We start from the raw sequence: 15,167 nt of genomic DNA on the forward strand, positions 1-15,167 counted from the left end.
TTTGTATTTATCGGTATAAATTGGAGTTGTTTTTTTTTTAAATTAATCTTTTTGCAAAGAACACACGGGCTGTGCGTGTCAGTGCGAAAAAATGCAGTGAAGTGTATATAAATATATAAAATAATAAAAAAATACGAGTGTAAATTAGATTGCTTACTTAGGGCGACACTCGACACTAAGCTAAGATGTCCAATATCGAATGTACGGAGCGGAAGGATCAATTCTTTCGCTTGGGCTTTTTGCTTTCCATCAGACTCATGATGGTCTTGCGCATGTCCTCAGTTTCCTTGAGCTCCGTCTCCAGATGCTCGATCTGCTCCTTCTTCTCCTGCAGCTGCGTTTCCAGCACGGAGACCAGATCCTCACACTTTTTGCGACCCTCGCGCTGCTCCTCGAGGCTCTTGTGCGTTTTGGCCAGCTCACGATCACGCTCCTCAATGCTGCGCACCTTCTCCTTGATGTCCTGCTCATAAGCCAACACGGATTTCTTCAGTTTATCGATGCGTGAAATCTACAAAACAAATGATACGATTTCAATACTGGTTATTTGGAATGCTGCTGCTCGGTCTTACGCTGTCCTTGCTGAGGGCCTCCAATTTAATGAGCTCGTCGCTTTTTGAGCTCAGATTTGTTTTCAGATCTTCGCAATCCTTTCGGAGGCTGGCCACCTCCGATTTCTTAACGGCCAGGCGGCGCTCGCTGGCCTTCAAATGATCCTCGTTCTCGGATAGTTGCTTCAGCAAGTTGCTCATGTTGCTCTTCAGCTTGTGAGTCTGCTGTTTGAGATCCTTGCACTGGGTTTGCAGTCTAAAATAAGAGGGTAAATAAATCATAAGATCCTAATAGTCCTAAGTCCTAATTTGTGATTGCCACTTACCGCTCCTGGCTGATGAGCAGCTCAAAGTTCTTGGTTTGAAACTGTTCCAGTTCAGCGTTCTGGACATTGGCCAGCTGTGTACTGCCAATCAATTGGTTGTTGGCCTGCTCCAGTCGCTGTTGCACTTTCAGCATGCTACTGTTGAGGCTGTCTATGCGATGGTTGTACAGCTCGATCACCTGAGAGACGGGCGCCGACTGCAGTTCATTGCGCCTGACAATGCCGCTTATGTTCTCCAACAGTGCCTCGATGCGCTGCGATAGCTCCTTGTTGGTGAAGGTGCGATGGCACTTGAGGATTGTGTTGAGATTATACCACTGCTTGGGTGCTTCACTGCCGCAGCCGGCGGGCGGAGCGACCGACGAGCAACTGAGACGTCCACTGTTGATGCTTGCCACATGCTTTGGAAGAGCCGACGGCAAGCAATAAGCGATATGGATAGACTAGAAAAGAATGATTGTAGTGATGCTCACCTTGGCCACGGCTGCCTTGGGGAAGCGCTCGAATCGGGCAATCTGTAGAACGGCCTCCACCAGCTGCTCATTGCCGCTGTCCATGCCCCGGGCCAGGGCATACTGCAGTTGCGGCTGCTCCAGCAGGGAGCAGCACTTTTCGAAGTACGCCTTCTTGGCAATGTTGGCAAAATTTATGAGCAGCAGCAGACAGAAGATCGCCTTCTCTACCTCGGCCTGTCCCAGCGATTGGCCGCTCAGGCATTGTGGTGTCAGGGACAGCGGAGCGGCCAGAATTTTGTCAAAGTACGACTCGGATATTTTCGATAGTACCAATTTTTCAGTCTTGGACTCGCGCAGCAGATCCAGCAGCAGCCGCAGAATGGCCACGACTTGAGCGGGCTTCGTTTCGGGCCGCTCGGCACTAGCCACTAAGCTGACTATATTGGTGGGGTCGCGGGCTATCAGATGGGCCACAACGGCACCCTTGCCCCGACGCAGCAGAGTTGAGACAAGCTCAATGGCCGCCACGCCGCACAAATCGGAGGCCAGCCATTCGCCGATCAACTCGTACAGACGCGGTGTGATGGCGTCCAGGCTGATGATACTGCTCTGCTCCTCGGAGAGATCTAGAATGTAGCTGATGAGGCGAAAGACCAGATGAAGGCAGATCTGTTGATGCTTTCGCGTATCCTCGTGAGAGTCGTCCATGGCGCAGCTCGAACTGATTTGCTGAAACGTTTAGCGAGCGACAGAGCATGATAATGAACGACAATGGATCTATGATATGCTTATTGCTTACATCCAAGAGCTTTTCCACATCCTCGCAGTAGTGGCTGTGGGAGAGCATGGCCTGATGGAGGCCCGCATGATCCTTGGAGTCCAACATGTAGTCCACAATGTGCCGCAACTGGGCTACATTCCAGTTCTTGAGGCAATCCTCGATACCCGCAAAGCATGTGCGCAGGAAGGTGTGCAGCTCGCGCTGCTCAAACGCGTGCACATCTTCGGAGAGGATGATGAGCATTTTGTAGGCGAGCAGGCCGTAGTTTATGATCCGTTTGCAGAAGCTGGATATGTTCACGCTGCGCAGGAAGAGGAACAGCACCACGAAATTTTTATAGCACAGATTCACCAGTATCGAAAGGGCCAGCAGGGCGTGCGGTGGCGGTTGCGCGTCGTCAGTGTCGCCCTCCACATTGTGGACAATGTCTACCAGGTGCTCGAGCAGGACTGGCAGATACGGCTCCTCCCAGGCGATGTGTATGCCATAGGTTAGGTCCTGCAACAGGACCAGCAGACGATATACCCGCTCCTCGCGCTCAGTTTTCTTCAAAAGAAAACTCAACATCGGCACAAAGCAGTACTTCTCGATAATGGCCCCACGCGCCTCTAAATTCCGGCTGCAGTGCTGAACCAGCGCTACGCATGCCCACAGCACCTCGCACTCCCCGTCCAGCGCACTCATCAGCGCGTGCAGATCCATAAAAAACCTAGCCAGCTCCAGATTTCCGGGAGTCGGTGCATAATAGTGCGAATGCACTTTCGTTCCCAGCAGCGCGATGCTGCGGTGGAGATACACTAGCGACTCCTCGGACTTTAGCTGGTTGTAGTTGTCTACCTGGCTGCTGAATTCTCGCATATACCCAATGGCCTCCGCCACTCCTGCGTCCTGGTGGGCCAGCGATGAGTGCTGCTGCTGCGGCGACTCGTTGTTGTTGTTGTTGATGGTGCTGCTGCCATTATTGTTAGTGACAACTGTGGGATTCCTAAGCGAAGACATTTATTTATCTTTCAAAATTTTCCACTTTATCACAACAAAAAAATTCGTTTATTTCGAAAGTGTGTGATTTCGCGCTAGTACTTGTATTAGTGATGTAAAAATACATCGATGCATCGAGCATCGATGTTTTTCTGCCGATGTTTACTGATGTTTTCCGATGTTTTTGCTGCTACCGATGTTGAGTGATGCATCGATGTTTTGCAAAACATCGGTACTTTAATTTCATATCATTGCATATCATTGTCTTCTGTAAGCAGAAACACAGCAATGCTAAAGTAAGTAAACATATTTGACTTAAAATGAATCAAATTTACTATAGATGGTATACATTTTTTTAAATACGAAACTGCGAACGCCGTTAACATCATTCGAAGGCAACCCGTTGTGTGTTTGGGAAGGTATGAAGAGTACTGTTCAGTCACAGACATATACCTTATTAATATTACAGAATATACAGTACAATCTCATACACAAATACTCATAAATACAATTGTCCATGTCACTTCATGTCAATGAATATGACGACACGAAAATTACATTAGCAACTAAGAATAGACAATTGCACTTGTAAACTCGAACCCACCAAAAAGGATGAAGCAATAAACTATTTACTTTATTGCTGCCAAGTACCTAAGTAAATGCACTGAAATGTACCACCCGCACAGAGTAAGTGCACCCTATCTAAATATCTAATACACTCACATGGAGCCTGTGCGTTCCTTCCCATACAATAAGAGCACCACTGCTAGCTATATAAGGAGATCCATTTGTTCAATAAAACTCAGTATCAGAAACAGTACCACAACTGCCTGTCACTAATTTTCCCATCGCAATCATCAGAGGCTGTCGCCGTGTCTTCAGATCCTGATTTCGCGCACCGTAGGATACCCACTCCGCAGTCCAACTGGTTCAACTTCTAGTTGCGACGACCAAACTGTAAACGGTTTATGTACCGTATACAACCCAGCTTCCAACAACACAATTTTTAAGTTTTATATAATATAATATAATATAATATAATATAATATAACATAATAATAACGCAATAATAATAATATAATCAAATGGGAAAGTTTTGAAACATCCAATATCGATGTTTGATTTTGACAACATCGATGTACATCGACATCGATGGACATCGACATCGATGTTTTCATTCAAGCTTACATCACTAACTTGTATCACAATTAGTGTGACTGACCCTCAGAAATATACCGAAACTACGTCACATATTTCAAAATATAAATAGTCAGTATAAATATACTGACGAATTCAAGTTATATTTTACATATTCCTCATTTTTGATATTCCGTGGAATATTACTAGCTAGATAGAAAATTTTGCCATGCCCACATAATTTTATATGATTTTTGAATAAATTTTTTACATAACTGGCTTACTCTAAATACTTGCTTTTATTGGATCTTGTCTAAAAAAAGGTTTTAGCGAAAGAGTTCAAACATGTATCATATTTGTATGGTTGGCAACGCGGTATAGCGCCAAATCTGCCTTTTCGACAAGGTTGGCAGGTCCGTTTTGACATGAGCGCGTATTAATTTGAATTTGTAAAATATACGTTTTTTTTTAACGCAGATTTCTCTATGCTGAAACGGTGAAAAATGAATGAAAAATGTTTGAAATGCTCCATTGGGTAATGAAAGCCGTTAGAAACTCTACAATACATTTAATTTTAGCAAATCACCTTAAATTTTTTACTGTTTTTTCATTAAATTCAAATAAATCCTAGATCCCTATTTGGTGGTTAGGCGGTTCAGCTTTGGGTATTTCATTTTTGCACAAGCAAATACACGAGCACACACACACACGTGCCTTATATTTCAAATGGCGCATAAAATTTGAAAAGTCCATGCAAAATCAAAACGAAATTTCTTTGCTGGACAGCAGCGCCCCCCCACAATGTGGACAAGTGGGACAAGTTGGTTGGGGCTCTACTCTGCGTTTCTCTGGGTGGTATGGTGGGGCCACATGTGTGTCCTTCCATCCTGCTATGGCTGCTGCTGCTGCTACCCTGCTACCCCCTTCACATCACTGAATTACGCATGCTTTCAGCTCTAGGCATTGTTTGGCTAGTGGTGAGTGGGTTGGGGGGGTGCCTATGTATGTATGGCTGAGCTTCAAAATGTGCAGAAAGCATAAGCCTAAGCTTTTTTATCGTTTCGGCCATGAGGCAGGCCACGGTCAGGGCCAGGACCAGAAAAAGTGAAAGAGGGAATATTTAAATGGTATGCGTATGCGTGTATTTGTGTGAGTATGTATGTATACATACATATGTGCTGGCTTTTGTATAGTTGAAAGTTTCAATATTGGCTCTGCAAAGGATGTGGAGGAGGAGGCTGTGTGGGTGAAAAGTGTTTGCCCAACTGCCCAAAAAACGTCCACAATGACAGCGCATAAGTATACTCACACACACGCGTACGCACACGGCTCTGCTCTTATATGCGTATGTATGTAAATATATTTACATTATTCATACACACACACACACACATGGGCACTTTTGAGAAATGCGTTTTATTCAAAAGCGGAAGCAGCCGCTTTTGACCAAGGAACAGTGGGATGTGTTGGGGTGGTGGGCTATTTTCTATAGATAGATTCAATCCCGAGTTGATTTTGCTATGTCCATTCTTTGTAAGCCACGTGCCAAATCCTTCGTTTCACCATTATCTACAAATTTAATATCACAGGAACACCAGATCTTAATGTATATACGCGTAGATCTTAATAGAGCACTCCTCAAGTCCGCTATCCCACAATCGTATGGCCTTCTATGTACCTCCTGCGTTCCCTATTTTGTAATTTACTTTAAGTAGTTCTCATATACATATGTACACACACACACACACACAATTTTCAAAAGGGGGGGGGGGGGGGACAACCAATTGTCACATTCTCAAATACAAATACACTTGCACGCACACACATACAGAATGGAAAGTTATGTGATTATATGTATGTGTATCCCGCCCTTTTGGGGGATGGCCGATTGAACAGGAAACTTCTCTCCAGGGCATTCGCCATTCAGTATGCAAAAAAAATAATATATACACCCCCCAAAAAAAGCAAGTGTGAAAACTGGGAAAAACTGGAGCGACTATGGCGTGTACCTCTGATTCGATTTTCCTTTGAAGGAATTGGAAGCCGTGGCAGTGGGGTGGTAGGGGAGATCTGTGGCATCTTAGATCTTTTGAGAGCCTTTATATTCAATAACCATTATAAAAACTATATTCCTTGACGGCAATGATAATGGAAACGCTTAGATGGCCAGCCAGAGCTGGATGGGTAAGAACAGTACTTACCATTTTACCAGCCTACCATTTGAATATTATGGTCTATCGCATAAGCCTTCAATGGAAATAGTTTAATTTCCTCTATGAAATACCATCTAACGAGTGTACCCCATCAACCCCATCGAATGCTGGGTGTAAAACAACAACAACAATTTCTCATCCTTTTGTTTGCCCAGCCATCAACAGTGTCCTGTCCTTCCGCCCCCACAACCCCGCGTGTGTGTGTGTATATGTGTCTGCGTCCAGATTTATCCATGTGTGTAGGTGTGTGTGTGTGTGGGTGTGTGCCTGGCGTAAGTGTAAGCCGCTTTTAGGCGCTGCTAACAGAGAAAAGCGCTTTAAAAGGTTTTAAATTTAGCCCACAGGCTGGAGGGGGGGAATGGGGAAGGAGGAACAGCAGCAGCAGCAGCAGCAGGAGGAAAGTCTCCTGATGGATGGGGGCAGAGGGAGCTCTGAAACTGAAAGCAACTTTCACTGCGATCTCGTGATCATGACCCGCCTTAACATTGATACCCTTGAGCAGGGCCTGTTGGTCTTTCTGCTTCACTCCTCGGCACTGCATCGAATGCAACCAAATGGGATTGTTCAATCAAAAGGCCGCTCGCACACACCCCCACACAGCGATAGACACGCACACGCACAAGCACACGGATCACATGATCACGGATCGGGGAAACAACATTTGGACAATGGACACCAGACAACAGCAGAACAGTTGGGACGGTGGGACAGCAGGACATGAACATGGATAGGTTTTCAGATAGATCTCTGTTGTTTTGTCTTTTCTACCTGCGATGCCATTATTTTTCCTGATTTTCCACTGGATTAAGTGAAGAAAGGTGTGTTTGTGTGTGCGTGTCTGTGTGTGCAACAAAATCTCGTTTTCTTATTCTCCTTCTTTCCATTTCCCGCTCTCTCTCTCTATCTGTCTCCTTCTGTCTGTGCCTCATTGTTCCACACACACACACACACACACACACACACAGGACGCACTCATTAACGTGGCATGCAACAATAAATTACCACAATTCGACATACGGACAACACTGAGGGACGTGAAAATGGGAAAACTTCTGCTCTCTCAGCCGTCCTTGAGCTCTCAGCGTTTATGCGGCAACTAAATCGTGATCATGAACTGAAGAGTGGAGTCAGAGAATATATCTCATGTTACGCAGATTATGCAGATAGGGCAAATTAGGGCTTCGAGGATGTCGACTCAAACGTTCTAGTATAAAATGTTATACTCTATGTATTTATATATAATCATTCACTTTTTATTTGTATGTGTTGTGTTCTATTCTTTCCAGTAAGGTTCTACCTCCGCCCAGGCCTAAGACCTTTTGCTTACAGAAACGTTTCTCCTTGCATTCATGATACGAGTATTACGTATTCTTTTACGCATAAACCATGGTGCATGGTTCTCGCAACCTGATTTTCTATCGGCAACAACAACCACTGCAACTGCAACTCCAAATGCAAGTACAAGTGCCTCGACTCGCCCACTTTTCCCTTGTTCTCTACTCGCTTCCCGTTCCTGGCTCTTTGCTGTTCGATTCGATTTGAGTGCGTTTTGCCGAGCACAGGAAACTCCGTGTGGTGTGCCCATCGTCTGGCCGTCGTCGTCGTCGTCATCGTCGCCACCACCTGTAGATTTTCTTGATTTCGGCCCTGGCTGCATTCGAAATGATGTACGGCGCCTTTTAATTGGACACGGTCTGCGTGATTGCGCCTGGGCCCCATCCCTGTTGCCCGCTGCCTGCTGCCTGCTGCCTGCTGGGTTCTGAAGTGCGTGTATCTCTCTGGCTGTGTCTGTGTCTGCGTCTGCGTCTGCGTCTGCATGTGTCTCTATGTCTGTATGAGTGGGAGGGTGTGCTGGTGTCCGTGTTGCATCATCAAAAGAAAAATCAAGTTTCAAGTTCAACATTATCATCATCATTATGTGTAATTATGCTTTGGAAGAGAGGCGCAAGAGCAGGGGCTGGCCTCGCCTCGCCTTGCTGGCATCTCTTCATCGGTAGATGCAGATCCTGTAAAGAGGTGGTTGTTAAAGGATATACATATATATGTACATATATGCCACCCACATCTACATATATTCCCTGCCTAAATCCATGCAACAATAAAAACACAATTCCAGAGTGTAGTTTACATTCTTTATTTCGGTTCCAAAAAAAAATCATCTTTTTTTCGTTCTGTCATGTGCTCTGTCTTTTGTTCCTGAATATTTCTGTATGACAATATGGATTTCTCCTTTTGTGGTTTGTGTATATAGTCGAGGGGGTACAGTATGTAGATACCATATATGTAGCTTTCTATAAGCAAAGGAGACAACTTTATTCTCCGCCTTCATTCTTGTACATAAACTCTCAGATACATATATAGTTTATAGATTTTTGGGCTTACGTTCAGGTGGAATTCTTAAGGAATATTGGGAATATATTGGGGACTACTCCCCACTATACACATAAAATCGCTCTGATTGTTGCTGCTACGAGTATTGGGGCATACAAATACACATACCCAGAGAATGCCCAGAGAATTACACCAAATACGAGTATAGTTCAAAGGTTTTCTCTTGGTTCTCAGTGGCATGACATTGATTGTGGCATTGGTATTGGATGGAGAGAGAAAGGTACACGATTCCTTGTCAAATTATTGTATCCATTTTGGCTCTTATCTTTTTTCATTCCTTTTGGTTTTCTCCTCCAGGGAATGCAGGGAGGTATTCCCCGGTAGTTTCTTTCGTTTATCAAAATTTTCGACTTGTTTTGAAATTTTTCAACTTTTGTTTTCGTGCACAGCATATATGTTCCAGATCATATGCATAGATACCCTTTAGGTACGAGTATATGCGATTATGTTTTCATTTTTTGTGAATGCATTTCGGGGCTTTCATTTCATTTCGTTTCGTTTCGTTTTAATTAATAATTAATTGCTAAAATTTAACATGTAGTTGCTACATAATTCAAATATGTTTACCATTTTTCACTTTTATTTTCAAGAAATTGCTGCAATCGGAACCAAAGAGTTGCCTGCCACACGCGTATATTGCTTAGACGTTCTGCTCTAAGAAAAAAAACCTTTATACATATATATTTATGCATAAATCCTAAACGTAAACGAAGCGAACAAAAAATTGGAAGATCAACGGAAAGGAGGAAGGAAGTTCTGGTTTCGGGCGAGAGCCGAAACAATTTGATATCCTTGCAGATTCATCGATTAGTTTGTGGGCCATAGATAGTCCACGTGGAAGTGTCTGAAAATAGGAATTGCAGGAAGTTCTTGTTCCTGGAAGCTACAGTATACATACGTACATACTCGTAATTCGAATGGATTCAAAGCGTTCGAATATATGTACATATGTACCTATAGTATTCCTTCGATATCTCTACAGATCTTTAAGAGCAGACAAATGCAGGCTTCTAGGCTTCTCGGATGATCTTCATTTGCAAGGCTATCGCAATCACTTATTATGTTTTTCCTTCTGATTTTCTGTGTTCTTTGTGCTTAATGTAATTCTCAATTAGTTTTCGTTGTTGAGATAGTTTTTTGGGGGTTCTGCTCGGGGGGTTTCAGGATACAACTCCGCCTTGCCCCTCCTCTGTTCAGACACGCGGTCACCGCCCCCCGTTGTGGGGTTTTCCTTTGGGGTTTTGGGGTTGTCATATGAGAAACAAAATTATCGTAGATGGCCAAAAACTGTAAAGATTCAAATTTAAACCGATGACAACCTCCGGGATGGGGGGAAGGGGTGGCCGAGCGAGATCTGACGAGGGAGTGGGCGCACATTAAGCCTAGAAGTATAATTTATATATATATATATATATGTATGTATATATGTTTGTGTGTATACAATTATAAACAATTATATATTTAAAGTTATTTGTTTTAGTTTTGAATTTTACGTATAATTAGTTGACATTTTGCTTCGATTTGCTTGCGATTTTCGTTTTTCGTTTTTTGTTTTTTGTTTTTTCTTTGTTTTTTTTTGGAAGAAGAATCGAACGGAATATTTTCCTTTGCTGATTTGTTTTTTGTTTTGTTGTATTTAGCTTTTCGCTTTTTGTTTCATTTATTTCTAACGAGGTAGATTTCTATTACGTCTTGAGCCTGTCTTCGTCTCCTGTTTTTGAGGTAATTGTTTTTTGTTTTTAAGCATTGCTTACATTTAATAATTCATTAAAAAAAAGGTTTAGTATTTGACTGGTTCGTTATATGTATATTGCACACAGTGAACACTCCCATTTGACGGATGAAATGCATTTTGGCACAAGAAAAACAATTCAATTTCAACTAAAATTATTGCTCCTGCTACTGCTTATCCTTTTGCTATTTAAGTTTAATTATTGTTTTTTAGTTTTACTCAGTTTTTTGCCCAATAAATGATATGCACAATGTTGATATAGGAGACAATCTTCTGCTGCCGATGCTGCCGATGCTGCCCTCTTCATTCGTTCCCGCTCCAAATCGCATCTTATATACGCCTATATACAGCTCAATGAAATGACATTTGCTTTCTTCAGTGTTTCTTATTTGTGTAGTTAGTTTTTCCATTTTCCATTTTCCATTTTGCATTTTCTGTGCGTTCTGCTTTTGCTTCTGCTTTGGCAAGTGGTTCCAAGAGGTGACTAAAAAGTGACTAAAATTACGAATATACCTGTTTCAGTACACATACACATACAATACAACATAATTGAGCGGGTGTTCTGTGCAATTGGTCTGTCTCTCTGTCTGCCTGTGTTGTGTGTGTGTGTGTGTGTTGTGTGTGTGTGTGTGCCAGTGTGGTATGTGGGGATGGGGATCTACTTTCATTTGTTTAGTGAAAATTCAACATTGTTTGCCCCAACTTTTATAAAAGTAATAGTATACCGATTGCACTTAACCATTTTATCAACTAAAATCTTTAGCCTAAAACCAAAAACATTTACGCTTTGAGTAGAGTTTCAGATTGGTGTGCGTGAGTGTGTGGGTGTGTTGGGGATGTTGCTAAGGATGTTGCTAAATATGATGCTAAACATGATGCTGTTGGGTGGTTGGGGTCCGGTCTAAACAATTATTCGTGGAGGGGAGATTGTTATACTATATATATGCATGTATATCGTTCGATATAGCCCCGATCTGACGGTGTGTGTCCGAAATGTTTCAATTCGCATAAATTTTGTTCCGTCTCTGCTGGGCATTGGTTGGCCTTCGAGTCGCCGCTGGCCAGGGGCCGTGATGGGCCATGGATTGCCTTCTGGGTGCTGCAACGAAAAAGAGGCAAAAAGTATTGGTTAGAATGGACGGCCAGTGGGGGTGGTTGTCAAAGTTGTCAAAGTTGCCCCCCCCCCCCCCCCCCCCCCCAGTCACACACCGAATCCAGTCCGAGACCCAAAAGCTTTGTTGACCAATTAGTCAATGTCGCTGGGGGCTGGACAGATGATGACAAGAGACGGATCGGATCAGTAAGAGAATCTACATGTATCTGTATCTTTATCTGTATCCACATCGGTATAGAGAGTGTATAAGTATCTGTATCTGTATTTGCAGCTGTTTTCAGCTGGTTTCGGCTTTCAGTTTCAATGTAAAAGTTGATATAAAGAAATCAAACAGCAAATCAAATCCAATAAATCTTTAATCCAATTATAACTCATTATGCTTATATGCACACATGGTCCCCCCTCAGAGAAATCTCTGAGAGCTCTATAATCTGATATCTAAGATGTCTCTCCTTCTCCCTATCCCTCTCCCTATCCCTCTCCCTCTTCCCCTCTCCTCTACAGTTTCAGCGTAATTCTTATAATTCGTATAATTCTTCTTCGTTTTGTTGTTTGCTGTCTTTTTTGTATATTTTTTTGTTGGTTTCTTTTCTGTGGGCCACAATCTACAACAACCACGGGGGAACGCCTTAATTTTTTCCCTCTTCTAATATCGGTTCGAATATCTTTTTTTTCTTCTACTTTTGAGTGTGTGTGTGTGTGTGTGTGTGTCAGGCTGCGGCTTAGATTGCACACTGAGAGAAATAAATGGAAAATTAAATTACGGGGAAAATGGTCAGATGAAATGGCTCGCCTTCGAGGAATAAACAACAGAAGGTTTATATATTTTTTTCTGAGTTTATCTTGAATAAGAGTGGGGTTTTCTAGTATTAATTCGAAACGAGTGAATCTTAGGTCGATGCTATGCATAGATTATATGAAAAAGTATGTATGTATATTCTAGCAATAATAATTTCCAGATATTTAAAATCCCAAAACAGAGGATCAATAATGTCATTATAAGAGAAAGATATAGCCAATTAGAGAGAGAGAGAGACAGAAGGAAGGAGTGTAGAGAGTGAGAGAGGTGAAGAACTTAAGTCGGGCGTGTGAAATTATGGAATGAAATGGAAAATTCTTCGTTTTTCTTAATCGCTCTAGCCCCTGCCCCCTGCCCCCTGCCACCCCTCAACCATTTGATATTCCTATAATTAAAGCGAATCTAGTTCTTTTAATTTGGTGTTCCCCTGCTGCTCTGTTTCTCCTGTCCCTCCCTCTATCTGTCCATTGGGGTCTTCGTGTTACGTTTTGGATCATGCCCCGGCACCGGCCCAGACCCCGGCCCCGACCACTGCCATGGCCCCAGCCTCTACTTCTCTCTATCCTCTCTGTCCTGCCCAGCCATCCATCTTGGTTGCTGCTGGATCTCTGGGCTTCAGTTAATCTGCAGCGCATCAGCAATTAGCGGAAACTCGTCATAAAAAATACAACAAATACAAAGATACAAAAACAACAACAAATCAACAACAAGCAGCGCACAAAATCGGATAAGGCGCCGACAGCAATAACAACAACTAATGCTCCGAAAAAAAAGTTTTGCCTAAACTTTATTTTGATACCCTACCCTCGTGCCACAACGGGGCAATCCCCAATTTGCTGAGCAGCTTGCCACGCATAAGGCGAGCATAAGATCCCCAGTAATCTGCATGTTGCGCGTCATGCTGCAGCGCCCATCGGTCGGTTCTGCCCTCTGTCGGATCAGCGTGTGTGTGTGTCCCTGATACACTAGGACCCACTCTCCACAATTCGTGCAGTTTCATTTTTCGAACCGATATTCGAATTTTCCCTGGCTTTGGATAGTCCTTTGCCCTAGTGAAGCCTTTCATTGCACTTTTTGTGTGCCGAACAAAGTGTATTGGGTAGATCGTAGATTGCAATCGGAAGAGAATCTAATGCTTCGGTCCTCCCACAAAGGCAGGCCTTTCTTTCCTAATGTTGTTGCTATTTTTGTTGAAACTCGTTCGTGGCTTGGTTTTCGGTTCGTTTGCGGGGCTCAAAAAGATTTATTTTTTTGTTACTTTTGTTTTTGTTTTCTCTCTTTTTTAACTGATTGTGAGACAAAAATTTCTGTTGAATTGGAATTAGGACACACACATGAAGTGAAGCTTCAAAATGTAGCAACAATTTCTGGCCAGCAACGCAGCTGTGCGCCATTTGACGACGACGACGACGACGACGACGACGACGACGCTCCTCGTTTTTTGCCATACCGCTGCTGCTGCTGCTGCTGCTGCTGCTGCCCCGCCCACCCAGTACACCCCTTCTACTGCATATGTTTAATACATATATATATGCGATATATATCATTTTATAATGCCGCAAACTTGGACACTTCTCGCTGCCTCTGTCTCTCTTTGATTGCGGTTGGTTTGTGCGAAGTTCGTGGCCTAAGTCTTTTGTTTTCTATGGGAAATACAGTTAGAGAGCAACTGAATTGGATTCGAATGCAGATTCGATTGTTCTAAGATGGACTTGAGACTGTAAAAAAAGGACTTTAGATGTCACAAGAACGGGAAGAGGGAATCGCACTTAGCCGAGCATGGATCTTGGATGCAAGAAGATCTGCCCTATCTGAAGAATACACACATAAGAGCAGGTCAATAGGCAGATTTGAATTGGGATAGAGACAGAGACAAGAGAAAACATCTTAGATGTCTAATCTATTCATATGTACAATACGTGGCTAGAGTATACATATGTACATCGTACCTGGCTATCTATAAAGCTAATTGACTGTATTGTTTATGGCTTAATGGTTTTTCCTTCGTGCTTCCTATTGCCATACGGATGCCAGTGAGAAAGACACATCAAATTTGTCGTTTATGGTGAAGCAAATGCGAGATGTATGGGATAACAAGATGAGTAGAACAAAAACTGCACATAGATCGAAAGATAAACAGCATAAAAGATGCAAGTAGATGAGTGACATCTTGAAAAGTACAGAAAGTAGATTGAGATTCAAGATTGTACTGGAAAAGGATTAACCAGATTAGCATTTAGATAAAACTTGCTATGATCTGTAATGACAGAAATGTATCCTTTTATGTGAAGATCCCACTTAAAGAGATCTCTAGATGATTGGTTAGACGAATATTTGTATGCGAGTAGACTAATGGGTGGCTCAGATAGCTCTACATACATATGTATATGTATCTCTTCTTTGAAAAATCCCCCACTAGATTTATATTGTTTGGTCATATTTTTGGAATCCATAAACTGCTTAGCCATCGATCTGCGAGCATCTGAATATTTTTGAGGCCATTTTCCAAGCAAGCCTCATTGAGGAGGTTTAAATAAAGAATCTTGGCCAGAGGCGGCAGATGCTCAGGATAATGATGAGCGAGACGATGATGATGATGATGATGATGATGATGATGATGATGATGCTGCGACCGCCATGCTGTCCTGGCATGTTTTTGTTGCTGCTATTGCTGTTTGGCATTGAATTTT

General features: G+C 42.9%; 1 protein-coding gene across 1 annotated transcript; it reads right to left on the reverse strand.

The window, feature by feature from the left end:
- Nucleotides 1-87: 87 nt before the first annotated feature.
- LOC6597310 lies at nucleotides 88-3,116 on the reverse strand. Its single transcript, XM_002022462.2, has 5 exons — nucleotides 2,132-3,116; nucleotides 1,351-2,061; nucleotides 878-1,278; nucleotides 573-807; nucleotides 88-511 (listed from the first exon to the last, which is right to left on the reverse strand). The coding sequence occupies exons 1-5, from the start codon at nucleotides 3,110-3,112 to the stop codon at nucleotides 218-220; spliced, it is 2,622 nt and encodes an 873-aa protein (XP_002022498.1). The 5' UTR covers nucleotides 3,113-3,116; the 3' UTR covers nucleotides 88-217.
- Nucleotides 3,117-15,167: the final 12,051 nt, after the last annotated feature.

Source organism: Drosophila persimilis, unplaced genomic scaffold, assembly GCF_003286085.1.
Source record: "Drosophila persimilis strain 14011-0111.01,24,50 unplaced genomic scaffold, DperRS2 tig00000606-arrow-arrow-pilon, whole genome shotgun sequence".
In the NCBI taxonomy this organism is placed as follows: domain Eukaryota; kingdom Metazoa; phylum Arthropoda; class Insecta; order Diptera; family Drosophilidae; genus Drosophila; species Drosophila persimilis.

Coding starts and splice junctions, on each gene's coding strand:
- LOC6597310 (XM_002022462.2), bottom strand. CDS start 3,112: ATGTCTTCGCTTAGGAATCCCACAGTTGTCACTAACAATAATGGCAGC. Junction 1,279..1,350: donor CCAAGGCAGCCGTGGCCAAG/GTGAGCATCACT, acceptor GCTCTTCCAAAG/CATGTGGCAAGCATCAACAG. Junction 512..572: donor AGGCCCTCAGCAAGGACAGC/GTAAGACCGAGC, acceptor TTTGTTTTGTAG/ATTTCACGCATCGATAAACT.